At 35.7% G+C, this 14434-nt stretch overlaps 1 protein-coding gene across 3 annotated transcripts in view; it reads left to right on the plus strand.

The window, feature by feature from the left end:
- Positions 1-1176: 1176 nt before the first annotated feature.
- Positions 1177-14434, plus strand: part of NFU1 (NFU1 iron-sulfur cluster scaffold) — a 37745-nt gene continuing 24487 nt past the window's right edge. Inside the window, exons 1-3 of one of the 3 annotated variants that reach the window (XM_074287135.1) lie at positions 1177-1538; positions 7653-7756; positions 11850-11985. In XM_074287135.1, coding sequence (XP_074143236.1) covers positions 1480-1538; positions 7653-7756; positions 11850-11985 — 299 coding nt within the window. In that variant the 5' untranslated portion in view covers positions 1177-1479. Of the gene's footprint in view, positions 1539-4604; positions 4658-7652; positions 7757-11849; positions 11986-14434 lie in introns of those variants that run through there. The other 2 variants (XM_074287134.1, XM_074287136.1) reach the window with 2 other exon arrangements.

Raw genomic sequence — 14434 nt, forward strand, 5'->3', positions numbered from 1 at the left:
TGCTAATCACTTTTTCCTCTTTTCTCCATCTTGATCCTTTGGTGAACCAAATCACCTCCTCTTCTTTGAGGATGTAAATGTGAAATGGGAGACACATGGTCAGAAAAAGAGGTCTTACTCCTCAAATCCTTATCCTTCCTATGACTGAAGATTAGGCAGGACAAGGACACAGTTAGAGAAGGAAATTGAGTCTACATAGTAGGATGTCTCATTACCCTCTAGCTTTTCTCTTTTGCTTTTTTCAAATGACAGGTGCATTAGGAGATGGCGGGAAGTCAGAAGATAAATTGCTTCTCTTTTCATGTATATGGGTTTCTCTGCATCGCAGTTGGAAATTGTGCAATACAAGGTGGAAGTTGCCTTGTGCTGGCACAGGTGGAAGTCACTGCTTTGAGGTAGATGGAAGTTACACTGCCAGTCCACTTGCAGCTTTCCCTCACAGGACACATGTCATCCATCGAGGAGCTTTGGATGCTGCTCTGAGGCCATCTCGATTAAGGAGGCTGGCTATGAGATGGCAGTAGGAAGTGGTAGACTTAGCTACCCAAGACTGAGCTTATAAACTAAAAGCAGGGGTTCTCAAACTACTGCAGGCCAGATGCGGCTGGCTGAGGACGTTTATGCCGCCCTGGGATTATAGCAAATGGGCTGACGGGTGGAGACAGAGTGTGAGGTTTTGATTTTGCTATAGTCCGGCCCTCCCACAGTCTGAGGGACAGTGAGCTGGCCCCCTATTTAAAAAGTTTGAGGACACCTGAACTAAAGGATACCGGGAAGCTACACTAGCTTATTTTTAACACCAGGAAACTGGGCATCTGGATTGAAGTCGAACCCAAAGAGAGTACTGGAAAAAGTCGCTTTAAGTCATCTGACTTAGGTTTGGATCTCAGTTCCTTTATGAGAACCTGGGTAAATTCTTCATCTATAAAAAGATAACCGTAATAACCAACTAATAACCATAATAATATCTCTCATTTGCATAGCATTCCCTACTCCCTACTGTGATTCTTTGATACTACCTACTGGTGATTCTTTGGAGAAAAAAAAAAGCGCACACACTTTTTAGTATCATCTACATGATTAACATTTTATCTATCACTTTTTAAAGTGAGACAATCGACTGAACAATAAATCAATCCAAGGTCCTCGTGCTAAACACTTAACAACCAGGCTGACTGGTTCCATCTGTCTCCAACCTAGCCCACCGGAATGCTTTCATCACTACAACGCTGGGAGGCAGTAGTGGAAGGTCTTAGGAGTGGGGAAATAGGAATTATTCAGTTTCTGACTTGATCAGCAGAGGGCAGTCAGTTCCACGGACCTCTCCCCCCGCCCTACTTCTTTAAGGACGCTCGGCTCCGGGACGCTTCATTTCCGGCCTTTCTGAACAGGCGTTTGGTAGGGGCTACCACAGTGGAGGAAGGTTGGAGGCGGGGAGAAAAGGTCCTCGCTACACGTCTGCGCAGCTAAGTGTCAAAGATGGCCGCCGGCCGGCTGGCTTGGGGGACAGCAGCCGTTTTTGCGGGGCTGCGCGGCCGGTAGGTGATGCTCCCGGAGCCCGCGGGCGGGGAACGGGAGGACGTGAGGCTGAAACGACTGCAGGGGTGCCCTCTCTCACCGCACTCGGGCTAGGGAGCCGTATCAGTCGTGTCTCCTAGCGACACAATCTCGAGTTCGCCCTACCCTCCTGGGGGCGGGGAAAATGGGACCCTTGTCCTGCCCCCTCTTTTCTCCACTCTTCCTCCCTCCCGTGTCCCAGGCGGAAGCGGCGTCCTGGAGGGGCGGGGCCGCTCCGGTCACTCCTCGCTCCGGCCCTGGAGCGTGGTTGTTCTGGGCCCGCCCCCCACCGTGTCTTTTCGGCTCTTTTTCTTGTAACCCTGGATACCCTGACCTTCAGTACCCCCTTTGCTGTTTCTGTGGCGGGCTTAGAGGGGTCCCCGACCCTGGGGAATGTCAGCTTCTAGAACAGAAGAGTCCAGAACCAAAGCACCTAGAATATAAATTATTCGAGCTGGAAGCCGATGTGCTTAGGATGCAAAATTATAGAGGTGAAAGCGTCTTTAGAACAAGTAGATTTTTAAACTGGAAGGTAGAAAGGCAGAGATCTAGAGTGTTGGAAATAGAAGGGATTGTGGGGCTGGAATGGCCGAGGGATCCTACTTATCGTGCGACAGAGAACAAAACAAAAGGGATGGCCAGCACCTTAAAGTAGAGATGCTACAATGTTAAACTTGCCCACGAGACATTCAAAACAATGTCACAGTTGGAAGGGAATTTAGTTTCCACAAGTAAAAACAGTCTCTCCAACGCTTTTCTTTAAAACCTATTCTTGATACTTCTCACCCTCCCTCTGAGAAGTTATTTGTATCCTTATCACCATGTATCTATTTTAATGTATCTATATATGTATGTTTCACCCCCAATAGAATGTAACCTCCTCTAGCAGCAAGGTGGCAGGTCCAAGTGGACTGAGCTGAGAATGTGACTCAGCAAGTTAATGAAGTCAATTTTCTCATCTGTCAAATGGGGATTATAATAGCGTCTAATTGATAGGGTTGTTGGGGTGATCAAATGAGATTGTTAAGTGCAACACAGTAAGCTTTTATTATGAATATCAGATTTGTATCTCCATTACTCAACATTGTATATAACACAAAATAATCTCTTAGTAAAACGGGTTGGTTGGTTGGTTGATAATCTCCTTTCATCTCTCCCCACCGCTCCTCCCTCAGTTAAATTAAGTATCAGAATCGTACACCGCCTTGGCAGGGAATTGAACTGAAATATTAGTGGGCTAAATTCAAGTCAGCTTGAATTTACTAAATATTTTTATGGTGGAAAATGTAGTAATAGCTCATTTAGATAATAACAATGTTTCATAGTTTATATAGTTCGTTAAACGCATGACTTCATTAGGTACTTAGCTAACTAGTATTGCTATATTTATCTAATAGTGAGAAGGCCTGGGTTAGTTAATAAATGGTAGCGACTTGCTCAAGATCAAACAGTAAATATCAGAGCTGGATCCCAGACCAAGGTATTCTGACAGCAAGGCCCATGATTTTGCTACTTTATCTCCTTATGGCTTAAGTAAAAGGAAGTCCCTATTCAGGAAAAGTTTAAGTCAGGGTGAAAAGAGTTGCCATAAAAGACAATAAATGTTTTTGGGCAGCTAGGTGGCGCAGTGGAGAGAGCACCATCCCTGAAGTCAGAACGACTTCAATGTTCAAATGTGACCTCAGACACTTAACACTTCCTAGCTGTGTGACCCTGGGCAAGTCACTTAACCCCAATTATTGCCTCAGCAAAAAACAAACAAAAAAATAAAATATTTTTTATTAGAAAAAATATAGGATGGTATTTAATTAAATGCTAGTTTATGTCTTGCCATTCTTTTCTACTTTATACTACCTGCAAATTCCTCATAGAATAATATGATCTTAGACCTAGAAAATAAACATCTATTCAGAACCTGGTCATCTTTTGGGTGAGGAAATAGAGGCTCAGAAATTCATTAAACTTTTTAAAAGACTTAATAACTATTCTGCAGTGTCTCTTAAAGCCTGGTTCTGATGCTTCATTATACCTTAAAGAAAGTCCTGGGTTTATCAGAGTGTAAGCTCTGGCAAGTTCTATCCAGGTATAATAAACTTTGAATACAGGCCCAAGGCTGGTACAAATAAATCAAAAAGCATTTATTAGATGCCTACTTTGTGTCAGGTATAGGGGAAATGAAAAGGCAGGAGAGGAAAAAAGCGTGGATATAGCACCAATCATGTGTACAAAGGATATAAGTAAACTGATTCTGATGAGAGGGAGACACCATATATAGGAGAGTGGTGGCCAAGGAAGGGGAGTCAGAGGGATTCTAAGTATACCCAAGGGACAGAGTTGTCATTTCCTTTTCTAATAACAATGGTATTATTGATTTGGTTTTCTAAAACTTTGGACTTAACGAAGTTTGGAAAGGCTCACCAACAAGTTGCCAGATCACAAATTTTTCAACCATTGAAACTTTTCAAGTCTATATTGAAATTAGTAACCATTTATTAAGCACAAATAAGCACTGGCGATGCAAAAAAAGTTAAAAACCAGTCCCTATCCTCAAGGAGCTCATGGTCTAATTAGAGGATTTGTGATATTCTTGTAGATTCTTACTTCTTATTTAAGTATGTGCAATGTATTTTGACAAGGTTAAATAGTTTGCCTGACATCACACACAAGTTTTATGTTAGATTCAATATTTGGCTAGCCACTAAATACCTTACTCTTGGTTCATCACTATACCCGCTTTTTCCATTCTCTTTCTCAGTTCCTTCTCTATTCCTAGTCTGCTAATGACACAGAAATGCTTCCACAGGTAGTACTTAGATTCCTTTAACAGCTGATCAATTTAACTATTAGTGGAAGAGAAGAATAAAGACAGCTGATCAGATTAGTCTTTGATATCTCATTGTTACTACAAATCTTTGGATATTGAGGAGATATCACTGTTTTAAATAATAGTAATATATAACATCTGTTTAGCACATTACAATTTTTAATCTCATTTGGTCCTCCCAACAAGCCCAGGAGGAGGCATGCTGTTTTTAATTTTTTTACAGATGAGCAGATTAAGGCAAACAGGTTAAGTGACTCACCCAGGATCATGCATCAAGTAAGTGTCTGACTGGATTTGAACTTGGGTCTTTCTGATAGTCTCTCTACCATATAGCAACACTAGTACAAAGAAAATATTAAAAAGATGGACCTTTACTTTCAGAGCTTGGAGTCATATACATAGCTTTGCAATTTCCTCAAGGCAGTCCAACTTTCCTTTTCTTAAACTCTAAAACAGCTTGTCCATCTGAACTGTGCTTAAAATAAACAGACTTAGAGGTTATCCATACAAATGCATGATTTAATCCGAATACAACATTCTTTCTATACTTAGGCTTCATGTGCTAACTATGTGGCTGTATGTTTAGACCAAAATGCTTTGAATGACTTTTTATATTTAATATAATACAAGACCTGTGAAAGGATAGACTTGCTTTGTAAATGTTTCCAGTAGTTCTTGTCACTACAAAGTATTTCTGTGATTTCTTAGAGTTTATGCAATAATTGAGTATGACCATGGGAGGGAAAAGAAGTGTTGAGAGGAGGGCATCTAGGATAATGACATATTTGAAAAGAAATAGATATTTGACCACTGTAGTGGGGAAGCAAGAATTTTAACTCTTGAGAAGAACCTGGATCTCTTCCAGGAAGCTCTGCAGTGTTGTGGGACTTGATGCAATTAACACAATATCAACAAACCAACATCTGAAAGATCTCATAATTCCCAAGGAGGCCTTCCTCAACTTGGGACTCTTTTCTGTTAGATCTCCTCCATCACAGTGATGAACTCTTGGCAATCATACATCTCCATTTATGCCTTATTTGATTTTTAGATCAGAGGGTCATTGAACAGGATTATTTCTGTTATGTATTTCAAGAGATCTTGAAAGATTTTGATGAAATGACACTGTTGTAAAAGAGCCTATAAGGCAACATTTTGTCCTATCAAATCCTACCAATTTTTCAAAATCAACAAACAGTAAGTTTAGAGGGAACTTAAGTATTCTATATTTTTCACATTTTAATTATGAACTGGTAAGATATTGCATATTGTTCTCCTTGCTTCCTTCTAACACTCATTAAAGAAGCTGACTCAAACAATTTTGAATAAATAGGAAAGGAAGCATATAGGGTAGCAATCATTGACAATTTTCTTGGTTACCTTTTTGGGCCTAAGATTTTTTTCTGTGACTTTGATATTTTTCCCTCCTTTTATCTTGTATGTTGACTTTGCTTTTTATGGTTATCTCTTCTGCAATAGAGGTCTCCTCATTACAGTTGGTCTAAACTAGCTGCTTTCCCCATCTTTGTTCTGTTTAATATCTTTTTGCTTTTTTCTGTAAGTACAATCTGGGCTGTAATGTTAGGGTCCAAGTGTGGAGATTCTATTATTGTTAATGGAAAAAAGTCGAGATTTTTGCAAATATTTTTCCTTTTTTTTTTTTTTTCTGCTTGTTGTCATTCCATTTTCATCTTTAAATGTCTTTGGAATGATTTTGTTTAGTAGGGTATCTTGCCAAACTTTCTTTAATATTACTTTTCTCCTCTTTCTGCTTACTTATCCAATATGATTCATAAACTATCATCTCCCTTCTTTGTGAGATTATACAAATTTATAATCTGTTCTGGTATTATCTTTGGTAGTTTGTCTGTTTTTGGTAGATGTGTTTTATATTTGATGATTAAGGTGCTTTCTGGGTTTTATTGGTCATTTTATGGCAATTTATATTGATTAAAATTCTGGTTAAAATTATGATTGGTGTCAATGTCATTTTGATTGACTGCTTTTCATTTAGGATTGTCTAGTTGCTTGTTTAATAGACAAAATCATTTTAATTATGTGCTTTTTTTTTCTTCATTTGTTCTTTAAAACAACTAATTCTATTATCAACTCTGATGACTCAAAATTCTTTAACACAAGGATGATTCCCATATCAATCCAATAACAATTCTTCTCACGATTTAATATACTTGATTTTTATGGTATTATTTATATACCTTACATGGCCATTATTTGCAAAAAACATTTTTCAAAGAAAGTGTTCATCACATAAGGATTCTTTGAATTTCTCATTCAGTCTTTCAAAGTAATGCTTTCACATTTACTTCTCCCTGTTTCTACTTTTTCTTATTGTTACATCAAAGTTCTTGCATTGAAGTTATCATTATTAAGTATTAATGCACACTGATTTCATTTGGAGGCTATTAAGAAATTCCTTATAGAATTTCTGTACATCTTAATCTTTAGAACTCATGTTGATGTAAAAGCTGCAATTAGTTTCATGGTTGTCTTTTTAAAAATACTCATCATTAGTACTTCAACACATGTTGACCAACAATCCTGGGAAATAATGTTACTTATTGCTTTTGAGTGGATCCAATTCTACCCACTCCTTTTTTTTTTTTTTTTTTTTTGCCTTTTCAAGGAATAGCTCTTTGAGTCATCCTTTTATTTAGCTGCATTAGTCTGTTTTTGCTTATAGTAAGAATGTCAATATATATGATTTACCTCCTCAGCAGTATGTCCAGTTGTTTATTCAGCTCATTGTACAAGAATCTTACATTTAGAGTACAAATAGATTAATTTTTTTAACAGTCTGAACATTTTTTTGATTCTTATCCTCTACCCTTGTTCCTGCTTTTCTGTCACTACTTTAGAAGAGGAAATGAAACTAATATTTTTTCTTTTTTATATGGGTTAGTATGGCCAAAAATTTCTTCATTAATGTGACCAGCCTACTGGTAATGTGCCTTTTTAAGGCTAAGTTTGTCTTCTGAAAATAGACTATTTTTTAATCCTTTCTAAGACTATAGAACTTAGCATATCTTATGTTCCATCTGGTATAACCTTTGAAAACCCTGGTTACCTACACCCTTTAGGCATTGCAATAGGACTTTGTGGAGAAATATTGCAATGCTAAATGAAAAGCAAGTCCTATAATTATTGTGATTTTAATACTTTACATTGATGATTACTTTTCACTTTTGTGTCTTTTTTTGACCTTCACTAATTGAAACTCAGATGTAATTTCTTTCTTTCTTTTTTAATTTAGGCTTTGTAACATAAATTTAAAATCAAACAGCATTAGGAAGCAGCCTCTTCATCAGTTTGCACAAAGACAACTTTTGCCTCCATTCACAGCACTATATAACACAGGTAAAATTTTATTTTTTAATATAAATTGAGTTTCATAAAATTTAAACTGTACTAAGCCTGACTTTCTTCAACATAAGAAAATATGTTGTATTTTTTAAAATTTAGAGATCCATAAAATAAATACATTATTTCTTGGGATAATAGAATTTAGAACTATAAGAAACTTTAGAGAAAACCCTTTCACTCATTTTATAGTAGTTTGTTTGTTTTAGCATTTCCTTAATTGGGCAAATATTACAATCTCAGCCTATGATAAGGTCATTTTTTTATATGCTCAAATAGCTGAAATTTTTCTTTTTATATGATTTTTCTTGGTATTTTCTGCTACCTTTAATATTTCATTAGTTCTTTACTCCAGATGGCAACTTGTTAAAAGGCAATAGAAGTATGAGTTTTTATTTAATTTATATATATTTAGATATGTGTGTGTATATGTACACACACATATATGTATCATATTGTAGGTGGGGGTGGGGTAGTATATATAAAAATTAGGGAAGAAGTAAGCACTTAGTAAATTAGACACTGAGCTAAGTGCTTTTTACAAATGTTATTTTGTTTGTTCCTCACAATAACTTTGCATAGTAAGTGTCATTTATTATCTCCATTTTTACAAGTGGGAAAACTGAGGCAAACATGTTAAAAAAAACTTATCCAGAGTCATATAGCTTTTAAATATCTAAAGCTACATTTGAATTCAAATCTTCCTGACTTCTGTGCCACTAACTGCTTCATTAGAGAAAGAAAACTTGGATAGAAAGATGGATATTTTATTTTCTAGGTTACCCTGTTTCCTGTAGTCACAGACTACCTCAAACATGGGTATAAAATAACATCAGTATTTGACAAAAATTCAGCTAGACTTCTTAATTTTGTAGTCTGGTTCCAATAGCCTCTTAATTCTTGCCATTAGTGAACATGTACTGTTTGCTGTTGGTTTTCATCATCCATTAAACTAGTTTGGAGAAAGGTAAGGGAAAGTGTCAAAACATCAGCCTTTGAACAGCTGGATTGGGGATGTCAATGGACAAATAATAAAGTCAGAATAAGAATTCGGGTTAGAGGAGAATCTCACAAAATCATAAATTTAAAGACAGCCTGTCATTTTACAGATAAGGAAACTGACAAACTTAAGTGACTTGCTCAGACACATACAAATATTAAGTGTCCAAGGTAGGATTGAACCTAGATCATCTTGACTATCAGTCCATTGCTGTTTGTTACACAGTATTGCTGAACTGATAAGCTAGGTTTTAGATATTTTGAGATACTGATAGGTTATCATAGTGGATCTAACCAGGGAGAAGTTTGAGACCAAGGATTGGTGCTCAGAAGGAAGTCAGATAAGTGAAGATAAGTATTTAGGAGTCATCTTCATAGAAGTATTTTTGAAATCATATGAATAATTAAGATTGAATATATAAAGAAAAGAGAACCAAGTTTTGGGGAACACCCGCATTAGTGTAATGCCAGAGAAACTGAGCAAGATAGAGATTAGAGCAGGGGTTCTCAAACTACGGCCCGTGGGCCAGATGTGGCCACTGAGGACGTTTATGTGGCCCTCTGGGTTATGGCAAATGGGCTGGGGAGTGGAGACAGAATGTGAGTTTTTGTTTTTACTATTGTCCAGCCCTTGGGATGGGGAGAGCCATTCTGATATTCTAAAATATAAGATCTTTTATTCTTAACAAGTATTCTGATAAACAGGGAGGAGAGGTTTTGCAGAACTGAGAAGCAGGGAAACCGAGGCAGGAGTCAGGATAATTAGGGAAACTGAGTCAGGACAATAAAAGAGAACTGTGGCATAACATTAGGAGCCTAATAATGTGAGTAGTCTTCAAAAATGATGAAAAAGCAGTGATTAATGAGAAAGGAGAACAAGGGACATCTAGTATCTCTGATGTTGATGAGGGTATGTAATAAGAGAAGTGTCAACAATGTAAAAGTCTACAGAGGGTTAATTAGAATGAGAATTGAAAATGATAAATGGCGAAAGAGAACAAAAAGTATAATGAGAGGTGGGGGGAGGGGGGTTTGGGAAGGAACCACTTTGAATTTGTGGATCAAAAGATTTCATACCTAAGCTGAGCCTTGAAAGGAGTTAATGTTAATAAGAACAGAAGGAAGTCCATTTCAAGTGTGGAGTCAAGGTTAAAGGAATACAGAAAGGATTGCAGCCAGCAGAGGTCAGGACATGATTATTGAACAATTATAATTCATTGCTGTGAAATAAGACTGGCTGGAGACATATTTTTATGTACTTTGCAAGCCACTTTAAGGAATTTGTATTTTATTTGGTAGGCTGAAGAGTGAAAAAAGTTGAAAGTAGATTTTGGGAAGGAGACTGAGGAATTATTGGAGGAGTAAGTTGTTGGAGAAAATATAAGAGTATGAGATTAAAGACACAAGTATAAGGTTTAATAAAGGATAGCTACTTATTTCCTTGTGACAAGGGAAATTAGAAAGAACACATGGTAATACAAAAACTGGAGGTTGGATTTACCTCTGGCCTCAATTTTCTCAATAACATAGTATATGAAATTATTTGCTGAGAATGAGGTGAGAAGAGGTAGTATTTGGGTGTTTGAGAAGAAGAAATGGTTTGGAAGAACTTCTCTAGACACTGTGATCAGTAAGAAATGCGTGAGAAGTGAGTAAAAGACTTGCCCTGTCAAATTAGGGCCTGGTTGGGATTAGACAGTATTATTTTGCATTGGATTTAGTCAATATGATTTATGCAGAAAATTAAGACTTTTCCCTATCTTAGCTGTTTTCTTTATCTTTTTTGAACTCAAGTGAGCCATTTTCCAATTCCCTACCCAGTGGGATTGATTTCCTCAAATACCCCTTCAGTACAGAATTAAAACAAATAATAAATAATAACAAATACTACCTCTCTACTTTCTCATTCTCTTTGTTCCCTCACATCCATTTCTTTCTCTTCCCTTTTCAAATAAGCAGAAAGGGTCAAGATACCACAAGCTGACAAATTGAGAGTATTTTCAGAATGGTGACTATAGAGCATTTCCATGACAACCACATTTCTCGCCAAATAGTATTCCTTTTAAGCTTAAAATAGCACACTTTTGTTATCTTGTTATCGTACAATCTCCCTAAGACATAACACTTATTCATATATTTGAATAGTTTTGCTTGTGCTTAGGAGAGTTTTTATTTTTTTCAAAAGAATTGTTGCATGATAAGTACCTGAAGAGATAATTTATTAGTATAATTTTTTTAAATAATAGCTTTTTATTTTCAAAATACATGCAAAGATAGTTTTCAACATTCATCCTTGCAGTCTTGTGTCCAAATTTTTCTCCTTCCCTTCCACTACCCTTCCCCTAGATAGTAAGTAATCCAACATATGTTAAACATGTACAATTCTTCCATACATATTTCTACATTTATCATGCTGTACAATGAAAATCAGATCAAAAAGAAAAAAAAATGAGAAGGAAATACAAAAAACAAGAAAACAACAAAAAGGTGAAAAAACTATGTTGTGGTCCACATTCAGTTCCAACAATACTATAAATTCCAGATTCATCATTTCATCCTATTAGTTGTCATAATTACAAGATAGAAAATGAAAATTACAGTTTTTTTCTTTATCTTAGGACCAAAGGTAAATCTATTCTTAACTTAATCTGGGAACTAGAAGAAACAGGAAAAGATAGAAATTATCTTGGTTCTCTGAAATCAATAATTCAGAAAACAATTTGCATTCTTACTTATAAATGTTTTCAGTATTAAACTGCTAATCTTTTTTTTGTTTGTTTGTTGGTTTTTTTGTTTGTTTGTTTAAGGAAGTATGCAGGTTTACACCAAACATAGTGAAGCATTTTGCTTCATGATCAGGTTTATAGAGAAGATACATGGGTGGAGTGGGACAAAATGCTAAAATATTGTGTTAAAGCCACTTTGCAAAATGACCAAGAATTCTTTAATAACAGTGTTATCTAGAATCTATTGGAAGACTGTAATCTAACTTTGAGAATTTTAGAATTTTTAAAGGAAAACTTGAAAACTGAGAAATTTTTAGTGCCTTTTTTTTCCAGAATAACATAATTTTCTTTCTTTCATCTTTCAGTGAGATGCATGTTTATTCAAACACAGGATACCCCCAACCCGAACAGTTTGAAGTTTATTCCAGGAAAACCAGTGCTAGTATCACAGACCATGGATTTTCCTACACCAGCTACAGCATTCCGCTCTCCTCTGGCTAGGTACTTTAAAATGTTTCATATATTTCCTCAAGTAATATGAGTGACTGATGAACTATTGTTAACATATTTTATGTGATCTAGGTTTCCTTTTAATAAAAACTTTTATACTTTGGGGTGAAAATAAAAGAAAAGCAATAAGGGTAATTATTATAAAATGCTTATCCCAAATAATGACATTTTAAATTTACTATACTACTCCCTCTCCATTCTTATTGCTATCATCTACTAGCCTCCATCCAACTTCCTAAATTCCTCCATAACTTTAATACATTCTGTCTTTGTAACTTATTTATCATCTTACAGCTTCATGAACTTCAGGATTATTTTTTAATAGAATTTATTACATAAACAAGAAGGACTGAATTTAGTTTAAAAGGAAAAAAGAAGTAAAGGAAAACACACATTGTGCACAGTTAATAGCAAGATTATGTGATGATCAACAACATATAAAAATAATTCTTAATTTTCATTGATAAGTTTTGAGTTCTAGTTCTACCCTTCTCCCTCCCTGAGATGGAAAGCAATCTGATGTAGGGTTATACATATGTATTCATATAAAACATTTCCATATTGGTCATTTTGTGGAAAAAACTCAAAAGAAAGGAAGGAAAGGCTTCTCTGTATTCAGACACTATCAGACACCATTTCCAGAGGCAGATAGCATTTTTTCATCTTAAGTCCTTTAGAATTGTCTTGGATCATTGTGTTGCTGAGAATAGCTAGTCATTTACAGTTCATTGTATAATGTAGTTGTTGATATATATGGTATTTTCTTGGTTCTGCTCAGTTTCCTTAGGTTTGTACAGTTTTTCATTTCATATGGCACAATAATATTCTATTTCAGTCAATTATATACCACAACTTGTTCAATTATCCTTCAGTTAATGGGCATTCCATAAATTTCCCATTTTTGGCCACTTCACAAAGAAGTTCTATAAATGTCTGTTATTTTCTAAAGAAGAGAATGCAATACATTTCAATGTTAAAGTATGGTTAAAAAAACCTTTCCCATGCTTTTGTTGTTTTAAAAGCAAACTATTCTCCATATATTTAAAAATAGCTGAATTTCTAGATATTTCAAAACCAAGTTTTGAACCCATTCCAACTAGAACCAATACAGAAATAAAGAACATAAATACCAGTTCTATAACTGACATTAGAAATAGTCTAGCCTAATTTTTGGAAGCTGGTGAGGGAAAATAATAGAAAAGCCATTGCGGAAGTGTGAAATATGCCACTTCATGAAACTGTGAAAAGGGGAATGTTGGATTAAATTTAATCTTGCTTGGTTTTCAGAGAAAATGTGCTAAGAGATTTTAGTTTTAGACATCAAAATAATTTTTTAGGAATCTATAACTGCTGTTCAGGGACAGATATAATTAGATAATATATATCCTCTCAATCTCTCCATTCCTGTCCACTGTATGCATGATTCAGGGCAACCAGAATAAGTATAGGTTCAAGTATACTTTTTAAAAATTTCTAATTAATCCAGATTCACATTCTATCTCCAGTGATCTTAGCTTTATGTCAAAACTCCAGGTGGAGGGAAGAACTTTTTAAATTTAGTCTTTTAGAAGAATGTCATTTCCTGAACTCAAAGAATTCAGTTATTGGCTTTTGCTGCCCTTAATTATTCACTTAATGTTAGGATGAAACTGAGCATAAGTTTTCATGCCAAACTAACCTTATTTCCAGGTTCCTAAAGTATTAGGATATAATTGTACGATATAATTATATTTTAGCAAGATAATTGCAGGGGTTCTTGCTGTAGCCTTGAAAACAAGGTAAAGAAATATGAATGAACTGAGTAATAGCAGTTAAGTTTGATTTAGGACCTATCAAATAACGATACATGAGAATGATGGTTAGCCTATCTCTAGTAAGAGGCAGCAAAGTGGCATAGAACACTGGGTTTGGAATTTAAAAGACCCATCTTCCTGAGTTCAAATCCAGCCTCAAATACTTAATGAGTTTGATCTCAGGCAAATTCACTTAACCCCATACACTTCTGTTCCTCTCTGTAAAATGAGCTGGAGAAGGAAATGACAAATTACTCCAGTATGTTTGCTTGGAAAAACTCCAAAAGGAGTCGTGAAGAGTCAGACTATAACTGGAAAACAAACTAAACAACAATAAAAACTAAGTAGGTCTTCCAACAATTACATAGTGTTTGGAACAGCTACGTAGCACAGAACACTGGCTTGGAATCAGGAAAACTTATCTTCATAAATTCAAATCCGGCCTTAGATTCTTACTAGCTGTGTGATCTGGCTATGTCACTTAGTCCCATTTGTCTCAAATTCTCTCTGTAAAATGATCTGGAGAAGAAAATGATGAACTACTCTAGTATCTTTGCCAAATGGTGTCATGAAGACACAAGTGAACAACAAAAAAGTCATTATTAATCTGAAATGAGGAAGCAATGGTATGTCATAGGACTCTCTAT

This window comes from Sminthopsis crassicaudata, chromosome 2 (genome assembly GCF_048593235.1).
Source record: "Sminthopsis crassicaudata isolate SCR6 chromosome 2, ASM4859323v1, whole genome shotgun sequence".
Classification (NCBI taxonomy): domain Eukaryota; kingdom Metazoa; phylum Chordata; class Mammalia; order Dasyuromorphia; family Dasyuridae; genus Sminthopsis; species Sminthopsis crassicaudata.